Source organism: Amblyomma americanum, chromosome 7, assembly GCF_052857255.1.
Source record: "Amblyomma americanum isolate KBUSLIRL-KWMA chromosome 7, ASM5285725v1, whole genome shotgun sequence".
In the NCBI taxonomy this organism is placed as follows: Eukaryota; Metazoa; Arthropoda; class Arachnida; order Ixodida; family Ixodidae; genus Amblyomma; species Amblyomma americanum.
The window spans coordinates 93,262,814-93,280,935 of NC_135503.1; the positions used below are offsets into that span (position 1 = coordinate 93,262,814).

Sequence of the window (18,122 nt, forward strand, 5' to 3'; positions counted from 1 at the left end):
GAAGCAGACGCTCTACAGCGAAGCCACTCTTAAGACGAGTGCCCTTGAATAACTATCGATTACTCGATGCCACGTGAAAAAAAATAACGGCACTTACGGAGGAGGTTTCTGGATGTTCCTGAAGCCTGCACTTAGCCCTTGCCCTGGAAAGAGAATCGAGCTTGCAGGTAAGAAAAAGTAAAACAAGAAATAACTAAGCCTATAATGATGTTCCCTGAAGAAACTTGCTGTATCGCAATCGTGGTAAGTACACCCTGGCAGCACTGATATCTGCCCATTACGGCAACCTCGTGCGTCTACGTCGCTGCTTCTGCGTGACACTACGCGAAGCACCCTTTGGCTTTAACTTGCGCAACTGGCTTCAGACTTGGGACTGTTAAATAATCTCCTTTATAAACATGAACCAACTTAACTCTGTGCAGTCTTGAAAACACAATCACCAACTTGTTTTTGTAATAATAATAATTACATATTATTAATAAAATACAAGATTTAAAACTGTTCTTACGCAGCTTCAACTTCAATGCAGTGAGCCGCAATGCATTACTCGTTCAGCTCCAGCATCAGTGTTTTACTCATGCGTACGCTTTGTTTCTTATTAAAACGAAGCAATTTATTGGCAATTTTGAATGATCGAAGTCCTCAGCGGCAGCTAGTGTGAGAAATGCACTGGAATGTTCTATCAGGATTGTGGCAGATTTCTTGCTTTTCTCGGTCGTGGGGTTCTTTCCAGCCCTCACTCACGCCCCTTCACGCACAGCAGGCTAAGATTCATCTCAGACCTATATGGCAATGCTAGATCTCACTCCTTTATCGCGTTGGCGCAGTTCGGCTACAGGCCGGCGCCTCACTTTGAAGGTGCGACGTTCTTAACGCTAAGTCAATAATATCATTAAAGTTAAACTATGGCACAGACTTCCTCGTTTGGATCTTAGCATTGTTCTGTTGAGAAATTGCGAGTTTTCTATTAACCGTGGGCATTGTGAATCATAGTTGTTTGTTTGTTTTTTTCTTCTCCGCCAGATGAGCTGCCTACTCTACGTAGTGGGATGACGCATATAAGTGATGCCTGGTGGACAGTTCCTTCATCATAATGCAAAAGAACATTGAGAGCTCTAAACGCGTTTGATTGTTCGTTACTGAACACTATATAATTAAAAATAGCCCACACTGTCTACGGTTAATGATTTCCTTGGGTGATAAACTCTAACTGTACCTGGTATGCTCAGGTCACTGGTGGTTGGGTGTACATTGATGTCATTTAAAGAGTCCTATGGACATTATGCTCAACTGTTGGTAAGAACTTATTCTTTATTCGAACAGAATCTGAGCAAGAAACAAGCTATAGCTCTTCATTCCAGTGGATGCATCGGCCATTCCTTAATTCCCACTGCTCGAGCGCACAGTCTCTTAGACATCCTCGATTAGTAGTCATCGCCATCGGCCCTAGGTTTACGGCTATTAATTTGCATTTTTGTTTCAGTGATTTTCTACATCCGTCTTGGAGCATTAGAACGCAAGTTTTTTGACGATGCCGCCTGACGCAGAGTGTTCCTGCGGGCCCTGAAGAGGCTTGCGGTATTTTCGTGTCTGCACGTAGGTGTTACATTGTCATAATGGCCACCAACAATGTGAGACTCACTACATGCAATCCGCAGTTTAGAAACAACGTGCCCGAAACGATCCGTCTAAACTTCTAAACAAATCCCGAAACCAACGTCCATGCGGCACCAAACAAGTATACAGCATTCGAGGGAGGATTGTCTGTGGTCTCGAAACATCATCAACAAACTTAAAGAGGCGCAAGGCTTTTTTCTGCCGAATAAAGATCAAGTGTGATTAGTCATTTGCGTTTCAATGAATTTTTTTGTTTTCAGAATCCAGCGCTTCCTAAATGCAGTCCCTATTGAATATATATATAGATATGGTGCATCTGCAAGTTCTTCTGTTCGCTACTATAGATTTCAATCCTTCTTTCAGTTCTAAACGCTGCAGTATAAAAAAACCTGCATTCCATAGGTTTATCGATGTGATAAATAACATGTTTGGGTCGATAGTTTAGCAACTACAATGACTAGAGTTGACTACAACTCTGTTTCTGCGTCTTCTGATACGGCTTCTGGATTGCAGTTGTCTTCGCTGTCATTTTGCACTGCATCTGCCGCGAAGTGCTCGCTCCAGGAAGTGTGAATCATAGGAAAAGTGGAGCACTCACGATCTGCAGGCTGACGAGCTCGATGTCGCCGTCGATGATCATGACGGGTGTGACGAGGCGGCGCATGGACTGGTCGATGATCTTGCGGTTCAGGGTGACGAACGCGCAGCTCGAGTGGGACGACACCTGCATTTCCTCGTACGAAGCATTGCCCATCAATTCCTTGTGCTCTTCCAGGTTGATGTGGAAGGTTATCTCGCCAAAGTTCAGCGACATCCTGCGAACCAAGCGAAGGCACCGCGTAGATTTGTGTAAACAATTGTCACCGTGCCAGTGCGAGACGTACGAGAATCTACGCCAGAGAGTGCCGAACAGTGCGTACGTACTGAGTGCTCAAATAAATGAACGAATGTTACCGTTACACCAAGCGTTCCCGCCATGCAGTCAACCGAACGCGCGAAATCCCGCAGGTGCTTGACACTGCAGCGATAGCGTAAACTGAGGTACGTCACTTGTCTGTTCAATGAACGTCAAATGCCGCACGCTCTAGTTTGAGAACGGGCACCCACGCCTTACAAACACTGATTACCTGAGCGCGTGGACAGGTATTTACTGAGCAGGCGTGTATTATTATTACATTACTGACGTCACTGGGAGTTTCAAGCCCTTTCAGAGTCTTCTAACCTTCATGTTCTTCATTAGTTACAACCAGTGGCGTAGCCAGAAATTTTGTTCGAGGAGAGCTAATGTTTCAGCGCAGCCTCCTCCGTATAGAATTTGTAGAGGGATCAAATACATTAATCATAACTGCATTGCAATTGCCAATGCTATTGCGTATTAGATGCTGCAAATGAATTCTTGAACGTTACGCCCTGTCACGACAAGTAAAATATGTATTTTTCATAAAAGAATACATTCGTATGTCCCAAAAAACGGTGGCGCAAATAACTGATATAAATGCTTCCATATTTTTGTCTATTTAGCAAGTAAAGAAAATGTGTGATGAATTGTAGAACTATATCAGTTGGAAACCAGCAAAGTAGTGCATGTCCCTGATATGAGTAATCAAGTTGAGGGCAAATATTTTAACGAATCTTTGTCATTCAAAAACCTTGTTTACAATTTTCTACATATGCAGTGGCCAGGAAAAAATCTCAGTGACGCTGTCCTTCGTTCCAATGTACTGCGCGGGCGCAGCTTTGATCGATGGAGCACTGTAAGTAATTGCACCGAAATTATAGTCGCAACAGAGAGCACATATAAAAAAGAGTTCTGCAAAATATACATTGTAAATGCGAAGATAAAATGTAATGTCACGAATGCGACGGTACAGCTTGAGAAAGGGCAAAAAAGCGTCGCTGGAAACAAAGTTCACTGCATGTACACGCAAAACGTGCCACGGAAATATTTAAATATACGCATATTCTCTAGTAAATCTACATACCTAAGGTAAAGTTGCTGTATATAATATGTCAAACATGTTGCGCAATCACAGATAGTAACCTTTACGCATAGAAAGGCAGGCTATCGTACAAGAAATAAAAGATGATCGCAGAAATCGTGATATGTATTTTGGCCACGCTGCGGTCGCGACAGCACCATATGGATAGAATAATAGAGGAAGATTGCAGAAATCAATATTAAATGTGTGTTTTAGCTGCCTGCAAAGCGGCAACAATCATTCTGCACAGAAAATTATCGAAGGACATTGGTCTGCTTCAAAAACGAAGAAAAGTCAGGTAGCTAAAAAGGAAAGAAAAAGATAAACGAAAGCCACAAATGATGCGACAAGTTCGAGAGTGTTTGGAAATGCCGTGTGGGCCGGGCTTTCGATGAGCAAGGTCGGTAAAATTGGTTATTGATGTAATCATAATTTTCGCATTCGCATGATAACATTGATCATGATGCTAACTGTGACAATAAAAGGCAAAAATTTCTGCGGTTTTAAAGGCTAATTAATATTCGTACGTTTTCCTAATTACGAGTTTATGAACCTGAAGGAACAGAGCTTTTCACTTGCATCGATTTCGCAGCTTCGCTATGTAAAGGGCAAAGATTATGAGAAATTTATGTCCATACAGTTTCGGAACTGAAATCCATGCGCTCCGTAAATTCCGCGGCTGCCGCGAGATGCCGCGACAAGCCTGCTCGTCATCAAAACGGCATTGAAACTTTGAGCGCGGAAGGGGCTCCTTGCTTTATGTGACTCCAGGTGCATAGGCGTTAGCTGCCACGAAATCCAGCCCGAGTTCGCGATGTTCGCGCCGAAATGTCTTTTCAAACGTGAAAAAGACATCGTAGACAAAATCCAGCATCGTTTACAGCACCGGTGGCTGTTTTGGTCGGCGGTGCTTAACAGTACGAAAAAAAATTCGAGGGGGGCTGAAGCCACATAAGCCACCCCCTTGGCTACGCCTCTAGTTACAACTCATTATTACTAAGGGAGGACATACTTGTTTAGTTAGCTTAAGGTACTGCTCAGGATTCTTAGAGCCGCTTTGCTGACGAGTTCCGATGGCAGGACACTGTCAAATGACCTCACGCCGCGAACTTGGCCAGAGAAGGTTGAAAAGCTGCTAAGGCATCTCGGGCCTTCAGCCAGATGACAACTCGCGGCCCATTGTTCAAGTGTTTTCATGTACTCGGACATTCCATATTTCCACTTCGCCGTATACCATTGGACTGTTTTCGTCCCCTCTACCAATTTGCAGCAGTCAACTAAATCATATCTCATGCCTCATATATCATGCCGAGCTCTGGGCTCCTAATTGTTAACTAACATTTCAGTGTCCCTGCCTGCGACCCATTAACACTTGTCTTTAGTGGCTCAGTCTCTCGTTTGTATTAGCGACATATAAAAAAATAGACTGTGCACTGTGCATCTAGAGTAAACTACCGCGTGGTATAAATATTTTAGAGCGAAAAGTGTTCATATTAGATTTATCTTATTCCTTTTCTAGGAGGTCCTAATTCCTTTGAAATAGTGTATACTCCTTTTCCAAGCCATCCAGATTCCTTTACAGTGGCTTACTTTGTTTTTTTGACAAGAAAGCTTTTATCTTGCGAGCTCAGCTTAGGAAGGCACCCCCGTATTTATAGCTTATAGATATTTGCCTCTTTTTTTTCTAGTGATCAATGTGAACTGTGTGAAGCGTTAATTGACAAATTAAAAGCACTCCTTAATATTTGGGTGATCGCCAATCGTAGTCCTTCCAAGTTATATTCTTGCAAATTATATTGCTCCTGTGCAAACCTTCTTGCTGGTTCACTGGGTATTAAAAAGCAGAAAACGCCTGTACTAGTACGGAACTTACTTCTTTCCGTTGGGCTTGACGTGGAAGCGAATGGAGTAGGTGTCGTTGTACACAACTGGGCCGTTCAAGTTCACGCTGAACGGCATCGACTGCAAGACAGAGCGCAAATGTGCTATTCGAAAAAGTCTAGCACTCGCATTTCAACACGCGAACCACACGCATAATTAGCCAGGCGTCTATGGTCAATCGGTAACAGTGGGAAGCAAAAATTGTGGCTGCGCACAACTGTTAATATCATAGCACGTCGAAAAGTAATTGCGCCTCAGTCCTTAGCAGCAGTTCTCACGGGTAAACGGGAGCAAAGCTGGGGCCAATGTGAGGGTGGGAAATAGTGAGCTTGCGTGAGGGTTCCCCCAGCTGCAAGCTGTGAGAAGACAAGGAAGAAAGAAGTTCTAACTGAACCGAACTAATCAAATTGCTCTTAGTTGAGTTAGACTCAGAGGTTTGTTACGAGTTCGCCGCAAACCAAAAAGCCAACCGCGTTTCCCGGAACAATTCGTGATGTGGCCGATGCAGTCCGGTATTTACTCGTTTTCTCCTCGCTTTGCATAATTATGACCGGTTTCATAAATGTTGAAGCAATTATGAAATCCTTAACCTGGAATAATGGAGCCAGCTCAAATCACTGTTAGCTGCAGCTATGTTGATATTTCACCTTTAAATACAGATATTCGACCGGAGAGTAGAACATGGCCATCAAACAGTTTAACGCCGGGGACAAACTTTCAGCGCGAATACGCGTGAATAACATCAGAGCCGTCGCATATAAACTTCTCACAAGCAAACCTGCCCGACGCGTCCGGCGTTCCAACAAATGACAGCGTAATCTAGCCCATGCTGATGACTTCGCGGTCAATATTCGGGATCATTGCTGAAGGGATTTCGCCAATTTTCTCTTGAAAGCGGGAGTGAAGCAAAAATCGAATTGCGCCCAACGTTTCTCTTGGTCCCTGACGGTGGTAGTGAGAAGTCGGAGAGAGTATATGCAGAGTGCTCACGCCAAACTGGTACGGGATGACGAGATCGGGGATGAAGACGGTGCCGTACAGTGTGAACTCGTTGGCCTTGCCACCCTCGTCCATGTCGTGCCTGTTGTACTCACGCCCGTTCACTAGAGTCTGCAACGAAATGGAAGCACTCACTATTTACCACACGTCGCGCCACGATTCAGAGCGCGTGAGTTGGGATAATGAATTGCACATGCGAAACGCTTGTACCAGTTTACACGCGCCTCGAGATCATGAAATAGGCCTTTTTTCGATACTTTATTTTTTTAACACGCCTGGTCGAAGCTACGCAGATATCTAGTGTCAGAAACAATATTTTAATACTAAACTTTAAACCTATTTATTGCAAAATCTGGGTGCAGGTAGTGCCGTACGTGGCGCATTTCGTGGAAGTGCTTTGCTCTTTCCACCAAGCATACTGGTACTAATGGCCTTGTTTTTGCGCGACCTAACTTGCTGAGGCGCCACACGTGCACTGTGCCTGCACGATAAGTCTTCACTCCATCATAAGAAGTGCATCAATCAGCAGAAAGAGGAATTTATGAGAATATCAGCTGGCTGTTTGGCCATTATTCTGTGTACCTGTTCATCAAGCAAAACGCAAGCAGCAAAATATTCTCTTTGAATTGAACGTCCTAACTTACCATTATTAATAAAGAACTCTTTGGTGAATCAAGACAGCATTTCGCGTTCAGTGTGCTATCGAACTCCAACTTGCTGATGTTAATTAAGAGCGTTAAAATCACCCAAAAGCGCTCTCGTTAAAAGCTAGAGTTCCAAGATGTTTCAGTCAATTACTCAGTTGAGCTGTTTCAAAGAAGCACCCATCTGACATACTGTCACGTTGAGTGGACTTAAATACAACTAACACCGCACACAACTGAAAGTCTATATATACCCAGTTCACTCGTCCCTTAGACTAGGTTTCACAGGCATTCAGCCCATATTAGAATGCGCGACTGCCGTAACTGGCCTGTTCACCCGTTCCTGCGTACTCCCTGAGCCCGTAAATATGTTCTGATTCCCCAGCGACTTGTAAACATTTACCACTTCTCTGTCTCCACCCCGACGCTACTAGCTTCCTACGCAGCACATTTTTTTTTTTGCGTCCTCCTACGGGATTATCTGGGTGCCTGGACGTACTGCTTCCCCCGGTAATTAGCGTGCTCATGAGCTCCGGCAAGATATATCCGATCGAACTTCAGAGGATTACTGTGCCGAGACCCCATTTCTCTCTTTACGATCTTCTCCTTATTCAGCCGAGCACTGCCTCATGCGCACCTCAACCGCCCCTTCCCCTCTCCGTCTCTTTCTAGCCGGAAGGTCATGACCTTTAGTGATCTCGAATCTCGAACTTTTCTCATCCCCTTCTCTCCTGCCTGCATTCATTCCTTGGTTCTAACACTATCATGAGCACCCAACCACAATTGACGTAGTCTAACAAGCCGACCCCTCCCTCAATCCCACAGGCCAGCAATGCCACGTAGAAAGCGCGGGTGCAGTACCTATGAAGCTTAATAGCACCAGTTGATAAAGCGATGCTCTGAGCCGAATTAACTTCTTTCATTCACTCATCCAGTCATTCCTTCACCTTTCCGATACTATGCGTTGCCATCTTTATTGTTGTCCAGGTTTTTCGTAAGTTTATCACGACAACAGCGCGACAATTTAAGCAGCTACTGCGTTTTAGTTTGAGGCCAGGTTTTTTTTTACTTTTTGTGTCAGGCGATAAGTTTTGCAAACCCCACAACGCTCTCATTGTTTATGGGTGGATTTTGGGGACCAAGCTTTCCCATCGAAGCAGCGGTTCAACTATGGGTCATGACAGAGAGAGCTGCATTCGCATGAACATTTTTTGGGGGGTGGAGGTAGAGAGGGGGGGGGGGCTGCGCGAATTAAGTCGCTGCCACTTCAACTCACCACTAGCTGCTTCTCCTCCTTGTCGTAGTGCAGCTGCATGAAGTGCTCACTGTGCGGCTTGAAGACTGGACACACTGATCCGACGTCCGAATTGTGCCACTCGTACTTGTCCTCCTTGCCATCCACCAGATCCTGGAAGGTGACGCGCACAGTGTGGTGGCCGATGTTGACGATCTCCGTGCAGTTCCACACGTGGTGCCGGTCCGCCGACTGCGTGAACTCCCAGTTCACCCTACGAGAAAAGCGTACGTGATTGCCACAGGCTAGCACGCCATGCGCATACATGCTGAGCAAAATTTTGCTGAGAAACTGGGTAGTTAAACCGGGGTGATAAAAGGTATAATTCCTGAAGGCTTTCTGGCTAAAGCAATATTACTGTGCGTGTAAATGTTACCTTAAATAGAGCCCACATTCAACGTACTCCTGCGATCGGGCATAGACCACCACCGTACGACTACCGGCTCAACTACATGCACCGCCACCCTAATCATCAGTGACTTGTGGCGAACGCACACCATTACGGAGGCGTGAGCATATTCAGGGAAACTGTTAGAGCGTCCATGGGTCGAGGTACTGCCGCAGTGCTCAGTGAATATAATTCGTGCATTTTTGTGCTGCTATCATTGTATTAGCTTCATCATCATCAGCTCTGCTAACGTCTACTTCAGGGCAAAGTTATCTCCCACATCGCTTCAAATAACCCTGCCCTGCCCCAGACCTGGCCACCCTATCCTCGCAGACTTTCAAATCTCATTCGCACACATGACTCTCGTCTGTCACTGTATACATTTACCTTCCCTGGAATCTATTCTGTTACACTAATCGTCCGCCAGTAATCAGTTCTACACATTAAATGGCATGGCCATGCCATTTCCTCCTCTGTATTTCCGACAATATATCATTAAAGCGAGCTTGGTCATTACTGCGCGCTAATCTTTCTGCCTTTAAAAATTATTCCGGTCACTCTCCTGCCTACAGCCCACTGGGCTGTCCTCAGCTTTGTTTCAAGCGTTTTCGTCCACCTCTAGGTTTTATCTACGTATGGGAGTACTGGCAACATGCATCTATTATGTACTTTCCTCTCCAGAAAAATTGTACAATTTCTATTAGTGACCTCATAGTGCCAGCACCCCCTCCCCTCTTGGGCCCCACAACATAATATTATTCTCCTCATAATTTCTTTTCTCGTGGTTCCGATCTGCGTTCAATCTACTTGACCTAGATATAATTATTCCTTTACTCCCTCTGATGTCTCACGGGTGATCGTGAACTTTTCACCCCTTGCCTCACTCTTGACCATTTCTTGACCATCCCACTTCGTGCGTTTAGGCTCTGCACAATTTACTCTGATCCCATTAAACTTAGCACTAGAAAGCCGTTGGCAAATCAGAGGTTACTAAGGTGTTCCCAGATTACTCTCATACCTAGGGCTTCCCAGTCAAACACTATGAATAATTCGTGTAAGCATGCACTGAAGTACAAGGAACACAGACTGCGTTCACTTGCCTAGCACCCTTCTTTACTGGTAGTTAAAACTTTTCCTTCGGATGATTGCGGTGGCTGCGCTGCCTGTTTATATATTATTCTCAAGTGTATTCGCGTCCGCTTTTGCCATGCCCTCGTTACATTTATTAGCTTACATTTACTTAATGTTCAGGCAGCCTCTCCGTGCATTGCAACTTCTATGCTATCTGCAACCAGAATTGCTTGTGCAGTTCAATGCTACCTATCGCCATTCTCTGGGTTGTACAAGCAACTTTTCTTTTGATACAGCTCTGACTCCGCCTCCTTAGCTTCCTTACGACTGGCGAAGCCCAGGGACTGAAATGTCACACCGCCTCTTACCGCTCGGTGTCACTGTTTCGGCAGAGGCTGCCACTTTTATTGAGACTCCTCTCATGTCCCACACAAGCGTATTTCACCCCCCCCCCCCCCCACTCTCTGTCTCCATAAATGTTTCTGCGCTCGAAAAACCCCTATCCGAACATCAATACTGCTGCCCCGAAAGGTCTTCCAGAAAAGAGGCAGCTGGGCGAGACTGACCTCTTGCACGCCTCTTTCCCGCCTATAATGAAATGTGGTCGTCGGCTCCTTAAAAAGGACAGAGCCCCGCTGGTGATAATCTTAAAAAAAACAATTACGCGAACGTTGGGCCCAGCCCCGGCCGAAAGTTTCCCGTGAACATTACTGGAAACAGATTCTGCAATTCCAGGCTGCTCCTGTAAACTCGAGACCATGCAGAACCGATTACCTCTTGAAGTCTACGGGCATCACCATCTGCATGTAGATGTCACCGAGCTCCTGGATGGGCTTGGGGAGTTTGATGTAGACGGGTGTCACCTAAGCAGGAGAGAGTGTTAGGCCGAGAGTAACGGAGAGAAAATCTTTATTAAACTTGAACCAAAGCAGCTGGCTGGGGATAAGTGGACGACATAGATGCACACATGATGCCATTGATACTTATAGAGAAATTATCTATAGACCAGAGCGGACAACGAAGGCAGTTTTCATTCTATCTTTAGCGCTCTTTATTGGTCTATTAAAGGAGAATAAAAACACCTCCTTCCATTTAGCAAACTTCACTTGCAAGTTAGCGCCTACTTACGTGCGCATTCTTCGTCTTTGTGTCCTGGGCCTTTCTGTGCGCTGTATGATTCGAACATTTACTTAGCAACCAAGGTTAGGGTTATGGAACTATTGACGCGATATCACAAATTGCAGTTACTACAAGACGAGCCCACTGTTTAAGATTAGAACTCTTGTGAAGGAAGGCAAGGCCGAGACGGCAAGACGTCTGTGGAAGGCTAGACCGAGACGGCAAGACGGCCGTGCCTGGTGTTTATTCCAAAAGCGAACCCGGGCGCGTGCCACAGGCGCAGCCACGGGATGATGATGATATGTACAAGAGAAAGAAGATGATCCCGGGAAGGCTCACATAATCTGCCCGGGGGGTCGGAAGCGGCCATCCTGGCCGCTCCTAAGCAACCGATGGATCGCGGCGTACAAACGGTTTCAAACGGGAAACGTGGACAATTTCAGTACCACGGTGGCGTCGATCGGCTGGGGGAACAACAGGTGTGACACTGTAGTTCACGGGGGAAGTGCGATTGATGACCCTGTAGGGACCAAGGTAACGGTGGAGAAATTTGTCACTAAGGCCAGGGATGCGCAGTGGTGTGAAAAGGAGTACTTCGTAACCTGGTCGGAAAGAGACTACACGATGAGTAGAATGAGTAGCCTTCCACAGACGTCTTGCCGTCTCGGCCTGGCCTTCCTTCACACTATTTTATTCCTGGTCTTCTTAAGAGTTATTGTTGCCCCGCACGTCTTTTCACAATAACCTTAAGGTCCGAAAACTTGGTGGCTTCAAAGACGCGGTTGTGATGTCAGTTGTAGCTGTCCGTCTGCTTTGAAAATTATGGCAAGGAATCTTGGCATTTTACTGCGTCAGCTGTTGTAGCCAAGCACCTCTGAAATCACGTGTTGCTCGTTCTCACCAGATGACGCCATCACATAGAAAGGCCTAATGACCTATCCGAATGTTTGTTGTGTTAATGATCGCCCAGCATATCATCTGGTCACATTGTTCCATACTGATCTTACAAACGCAGCTGAGGCTGAAATCGGTAACAATACGTGAACGCCCGCAAAACGATTTTGCAGCTTCGACTGTTTAGGACTCATTTCTTGGTTCGGCGTTGGCGTAAGCGGGCGACGATGATTAATAAACATCCAGTGACGTTGCGCACGACGTGCAACGCCCCTCCAACATGTCACGTAGAGTGGTACGTCACAGTGACGTGAAGAGCGACAGCACATAGATGTCACACACTCTACCAGAGAAGAAGGCAAATAATAATGAATAAACAGTATTATATTCAGCACCGCAAACAGCTGGCGCTGGACCTCGCGTTTTACAGTGGTAACATCCCTGTCAGTTTTTTTTTATACTTTGCTTTGTCAAATCTGAGCACTTTTTTACGGACGTCAAGTAACCTTAGCAGAGATGTTCAGAAAAAGGAATTGCTTCCGAGTTGGGTGTCTCCGCACGCAAATTTTCTCGTAGCCTGTCGCGTTGCTTTTCTACTAACGCGGCACCATCAGGTAAAAATATGTGCATGTTTCATCGCTCCGCGACTGCGGTATTCCATGCCAGGCTCTCTTGAGCTCTGCACGCTAGGAGGCTAGTCGCATATGGTGTAAAATACTCCTGTGTCTCTGCTGTAGCTTGTAAGTGCGGCTAGCGAGGTCCTTATATTCGCTAAACAATTAAAGCGGCTTTAGGAAGCAAGAATAAACGTCCAATGTTGTTATATGTTTCACAGCGCGATAGCCGTTTTGTGCGTGTATGTTTTACGCAGTTACAGCACTAGTTTTCCCCATTCCAGTCTGTTTCTCAACCGAACATATCTGAACTCATCTTTTTTGCCGCGGGAAATCGATCTCCCGAAAATTCTTAAAAACTGAAAATTTTTACCCTGTTCGGCCGATTTCCCTAATTTAAATTGGATGAAACGTCCCGGCTCCCGCATTCTTTTTTTTTTTAACTCAACGCTGAAGGTAGGAGGAGTCAACCACGACGGGGAGTCCTTTTCAGCCAGTCCCGTGGCGGCTTTGCTTTCGTTTTAAGGCGCAAGTCTTTAATGGCTGATACTGTTGTCCGTTCGCAGAGGGTGTCACACGTTTAACTCGGGAACTAAAAGAAGGCAGCAGAAAAAGAATGGTTGCTTCAGATAGACGAGGAAAAAGAAACCAGAAACCTAGAAGCAAAGATTTATGACTGTAGAGCAATTAATTAATTACAAGCAAAAATATCGAAATCGCCTCAAAATAGCACGGACGTCGATATAGCCACAGGAACGGTGTGACGTCACATCCACCGAAAGTCGTCAGGGCACAGTGAGAATTGTCACAGAACGGTCGGAAAAACGCCGGATTTGTGTGAAATTAGATGAAAAAACTGTGTATTTAAGCGTAATTAATGCTTAAGATTCCCGGAAAGATGTATGATTTGGGTATCGATATAGCCACAGGAACGGTGTGACGTCACATTCGTTGCAGCATAGTGAAAATTGTCACAGAATGGTAGGAAAAACTTCGGATCTGTGTCAAATATTAGATTAAAAACGTGAAAATAAGCGTAATTTTTACTTAACATTCCCGAAAGATGTATAATAGTGGTATCAATATAGCCACGAAAACGATGCGACGTCACATTCACAACAAGACGTCAAGGCATAGTGAAAATTGTCACAGAATGGTCGGGAAAACGACGAATTTGTAGCAAATTAGATAGAAAAATGTGTAATTCCGCGTAATTAATACTCCAGATCTCCAAAAGAAGAATATTTTGAATATCAATATAGCCACGGGAACGGTGTGACGTCACATCCACCTGAAGTCTTCACGGCATAGTGAAAATTGACTCAGAATGGTCCGCTTTTACCTCTCAACACTTTAGTTGCAAAAGTGTCTCGTAATTCTTACTTTGTTTTCTAGGTTTGTGTGAATAAATAACTTCAGTCTCAGACAACATAGCCGCAAATTAGGTCCACAGAAATAAAAATACGCAAGGACTCTAATTTACGTATCACTCCACCGATGGCAGAGCGGCAAGCAGCCACGGGACTAGCTGAAAGGCACTTCATGCGTTGGTTGACTCCCCCTACTTTCAGCGTTCAGTTACAAAAAAGAAGGCGGGAGCCGGGACGTTCAATTTGATTTAAATTAGAGAAATCGGCCGCACTGGGCAATGATTCGAAGCTTCTAAGAATGCTCGGAACGTGTAGGTTGTGTTCCCGCGATTAAGAGACGAGTTCAGATTCCTCTTCAGTGCTCCTTTAACTCTATGAAAAGCAGAGAGGTCCGCAGTTCTGGCGCACGAAAAGTTGTTCAAAATTCCGCAGACAAGCTTCCATCTGAGTGTGATACTTAGTTGGGAAGTACGCCGAATTCGTAAAAAGCACCTGAACGCCATACGCTCTTGTTTTAAAGTTTGTTTGTCTTCTTGCCTGACCGTGTGTCAGTCACTTTTCAGCGAGATTTGTTTTTCCGTTGAGCTTAGTCAGTTCATATCAAATAGCCTCAAACCTCCACTCCATATAGTTCCATATGCTCATTGCCAGCTTTATTGCTCGCTGCCAAATTTTTCGGCCTGTCCATGCAGCTAAATATTGCGGTGTGAAACGGAGCATTATTTTGGCGTGACTCTAGGCCTTTACAGTGCCTTGCGACCCCTAAATATAATAACGCTCACACACTAAATATGAGTAAGATATTTCGAGGATTCACACGTTAATCTGCAACTCCGACCGTTATTCGAGGTTCACTTATCTCTGACTAAATTTTGTTTGCTGCTTTTCCTCAGACGTCAGGACGATTCTTTTTTTTTAAGCTTAAGAGATGTGTGACGTTTCGTTTCCACGTGAATGAAGATTGCCGTTCTTTTTACCTCTAATCAGACGACACCTATAAAGTGGGCTTGTGTTGTCAGAAACGAAGCCCTCACTTTGATATCCGCTCCTCGCTGCAAACCAAGATATGTGAGGCTAGCGTACGGTCATTTCATACATTTATGGAAAACCTCACTGTAATCAGCCGCTTTTGAGTCGTTCATCACGCGTTCCAGTTTTATTGAGCTAGTACTTTTCGTGGCATTCCCCGAATTTATCCGTTGTATGTATGTATGTATGTATGTATGTATGTATGTATGTATGTATGTACGTACGTACGTACGTATGTATGTATGTATGTATGTATGTATGTATGTATGTATGTATGTATGTATGTATGTATGTATGTATGTATGTATGTATGTATGTATGTATGTATGTATGTATGTATGTATGTATGTATGTATGTATGTATGTATGTATGTATGTACGTATGTATGTATGTAAGTGTGTTTGTACGTGTGTGCTTGTTTGTTTGTATGAGGCCTGCTGGGCGGTAGGCTGCCCACTTGCCCAGCGGATTGAGGGGAACCTGCCTAGGATATACTATTTAATGAAGATGGGCCTTCCGCTAGCCTCATTGCCGTCGCTCAGAGCGAGAGCCTGCTATGACTGACCGACCACGGACTGCGTTTCACCGCTTTTAGCTTGTAACTAGGCGTCAACTAATTTTGGCTACATCATGCCAAAATACATGCGCTTTCGAAAAGCATGCAGGCAAAGCAACCCCTCCAGTGCACGTAACTAGTCGAAATAGCCAAATTTTGTCGAGTCACAGCGCCGAGGGTAATAGCGTTTTCGAAATTCAAAAAAACTGATACGGCTATTACTAACGACCGGCTACAAATCTCTAACTGAATTCAGGTGTCTATCGGTAATAGTTAAAAAGAAAATTATTAGAATTTAGGTAATTATTTTACTAGTCAACATGATTCGCCTGTTTTTGACGTCCTACAACACTGCTTTTACTGTACCGAAAAAAGGTTACATTTTCTTAAAAAACCCTGTATTTAAAAATTAGTGATGGGCTTTTCTGAAACACGCGGTATAAACCTGGCAGGTTCTGATGACGCTACAAGGTCACGTAAACAAGGTTGCAGGTGGGCGAAAAAGAATATAAAACAATGGCCACACAGCGCTAGCGCACCTAATTCGTATTTGGCCTAACTATGCAAATCGACCGTCATTTTTTTTCTCAACAACTATTTATGGCGCAATGGGTGCGTCGCGGCAATCATCACCTTCAGCCACGCAACCGACCTTCTGTTTGCTGGTTATACAGTTTAAAATTATTTTGCTGAGCATTTAAGAAAATAATATTTTATAACCGATGGAGGGGTTTCAAAGGAATGTGATTCCATCGCTGTTTTGAACTTGTCATAAAGACTCGAATCAGTTACCACTCTATGTGTCGTTCTGTCTTGTGCGCTGTAGTTTCGTGAATAATGGGTCCGTGCCGACCACTCTATAGTACCAGTATATTATAGCATAGTATAGTAAAGCACAGTATACTATAGTATAATATAGTGATGATGATGATGATGATGATGAATTATTTTAGCGCAAGGGAAGCTTTTGGTGAATGAGCGTCATGGCACAAGGTGTAGTCGACTACCCAAGGTAGGGTCAAAGACCCATTTCCCAAGCATTTAACCCCAAAGAAGCCGAGCAGCATGCAGGGGAAAGCTCGTACCCATTGTATCACCGGTGGGTGCCCGGCGGCAGTGGGGATCGAGCCCCGCACCTCCCGCATACGAGGCGGATGGCCAAACCACTAAACCACCGCTGCGGCACATAGTATAGTATAGTGTAATATAGTATAGTATAGTGCAGTATAGTACCACTGAACGACAGGAGTTCGCGGTGGCGATACAATGTTCTGCATTCCTTGTAATTTGTCTTGTCTTCCGCAGAGTGCGCGTAGCGCCATTATGTTGTGACTTGTGACGTCACTGTATTCGGACCACTCAGCATTGCGGACTCCAGTTACCTCATGCGTGACGTCAGTGGATGATTGTCAATCAACATGGCTCGGTCTTACGCCAACGCCGGAGAACAGCGGTACGTTCCCTTAACAGCTGTAACTGTAAAACTGCCATGTGCTCATTCTTCGCTGTATGGCGCGCTAAAGTCCGCGAAAGCAGCTCACCTCGTCATTTGCGGCATCCGCGGCCACCACAAAGATCAGCAGTGGTTCGGCAGCGCCGCCTCACATCTGTGCCGAGGTACTCGTAGCAAGTGATTCATTTTATTTAGGTTTTAGACTGGTGTGTTTTACATAAAACGAATAAATTTGGAAGTTTGGAGGGGAGGAGGAAGTGTGCGGGAGCGCATAATGGACGACGTAAGGCTTTTCTCGAGAGCTCCGTATAACAGTTTCCGCTGTACAACTCCCAGTTTCTACGAGGAGAAGCAAAGCTGTGGCCTATTTCCCTCGCCCACAACGTGCACCACGATACCGTTGCAGTTCTTCTCCGGTGGTCCGACCAGCCATTGAATAGCCGCGGCATGCCTGCGCCATCTCGTGGACCGCCCCTGTGTTTGGGGGCCAGTGACCGCCACGAAGGGCGAAAGAGGAGGGACCTCTATGCGGACGAAAGGGAAACGCGCCTGGGGCTTAGGAAAAGGTGTTTCGGGTACGCATCTCCCTCCGCTCTGCGAACTTAACAGCTGTTTGCCTAACTGATTGGCTACCAGGGGAGTTCCATAGTAAACTTCTTGCCTGCTGGGTATCGCTGGGTTTTACCTGAGTTATTTTTCACGGCCAAAGGTATGATCGTAGATAGCCAAATGGTTTGCGCCCTGTGTGCATGGTCTGAGCTGCGGTAAGAACCGCAATATACTTGGTGCCTATAGGTGCTGCCCCAAGTTGGGCGTAAAGAACGTGAGGTGTCTAACCACGCAGCCAGACACGGGGCGCAGCGGTAGATTCGGGATCCCGGCAGGACTCCCATCATTCAAACTCAAGGCCACTCCACTGTCTCTTCTCCCACAACGCCCGCTTAGTCCGTAAGCCTAAAGGCGCTTAGTAGGTGGTGTTGGTGTGTCGTGCCCACTCAGTGATCCGGATCACTAGCTGCTGTCGCCGCAAGGGAGGACTGGAAGAAGTAAAGCTGGCTGGGACATCGTAGAAGGGAGTAACAGACTAAGACTGTACGCCTTAAAATGTGTGTGTGTGAGGGGAAGTGGGAGCGGGGGTGATATAAAGCTTACCTCCTAGCCAGAAGTTTTCTTTTAGTGTTACCTTTCATAGACAAGCATACCAAACAGAATC

General features: G+C 45.4%; 1 protein-coding gene across 1 annotated transcript in view; it reads right to left on the bottom strand.

Annotated features, from left to right (window-relative positions):
* Nucleotides 1–18,122, bottom strand: part of LOC144097334 (uncharacterized) — a 36,159-nt gene that overhangs the window by 16,548 nt on the left and 1,489 nt on the right. The window contains exons 2-7 of the mRNA XM_077630076.1: nt 10,648–10,736; nt 8,397–8,628; nt 6,468–6,587; nt 5,470–5,558; nt 2,216–2,432; nt 98–143 (exon numbers count right to left, since the gene is read on the bottom strand). Of these exons, the coding sequence (XP_077486202.1) occupies nt 132–143; nt 2,216–2,432; nt 5,470–5,558; nt 6,468–6,587; nt 8,397–8,628; nt 10,648–10,736 (759 nt within the window). The 3' untranslated portion in view covers nt 98–131. The remainder of the gene's footprint in view (nt 1–97; nt 144–2,215; nt 2,433–5,469; nt 5,559–6,467; nt 6,588–8,396; nt 8,629–10,647; nt 10,737–18,122) is intronic.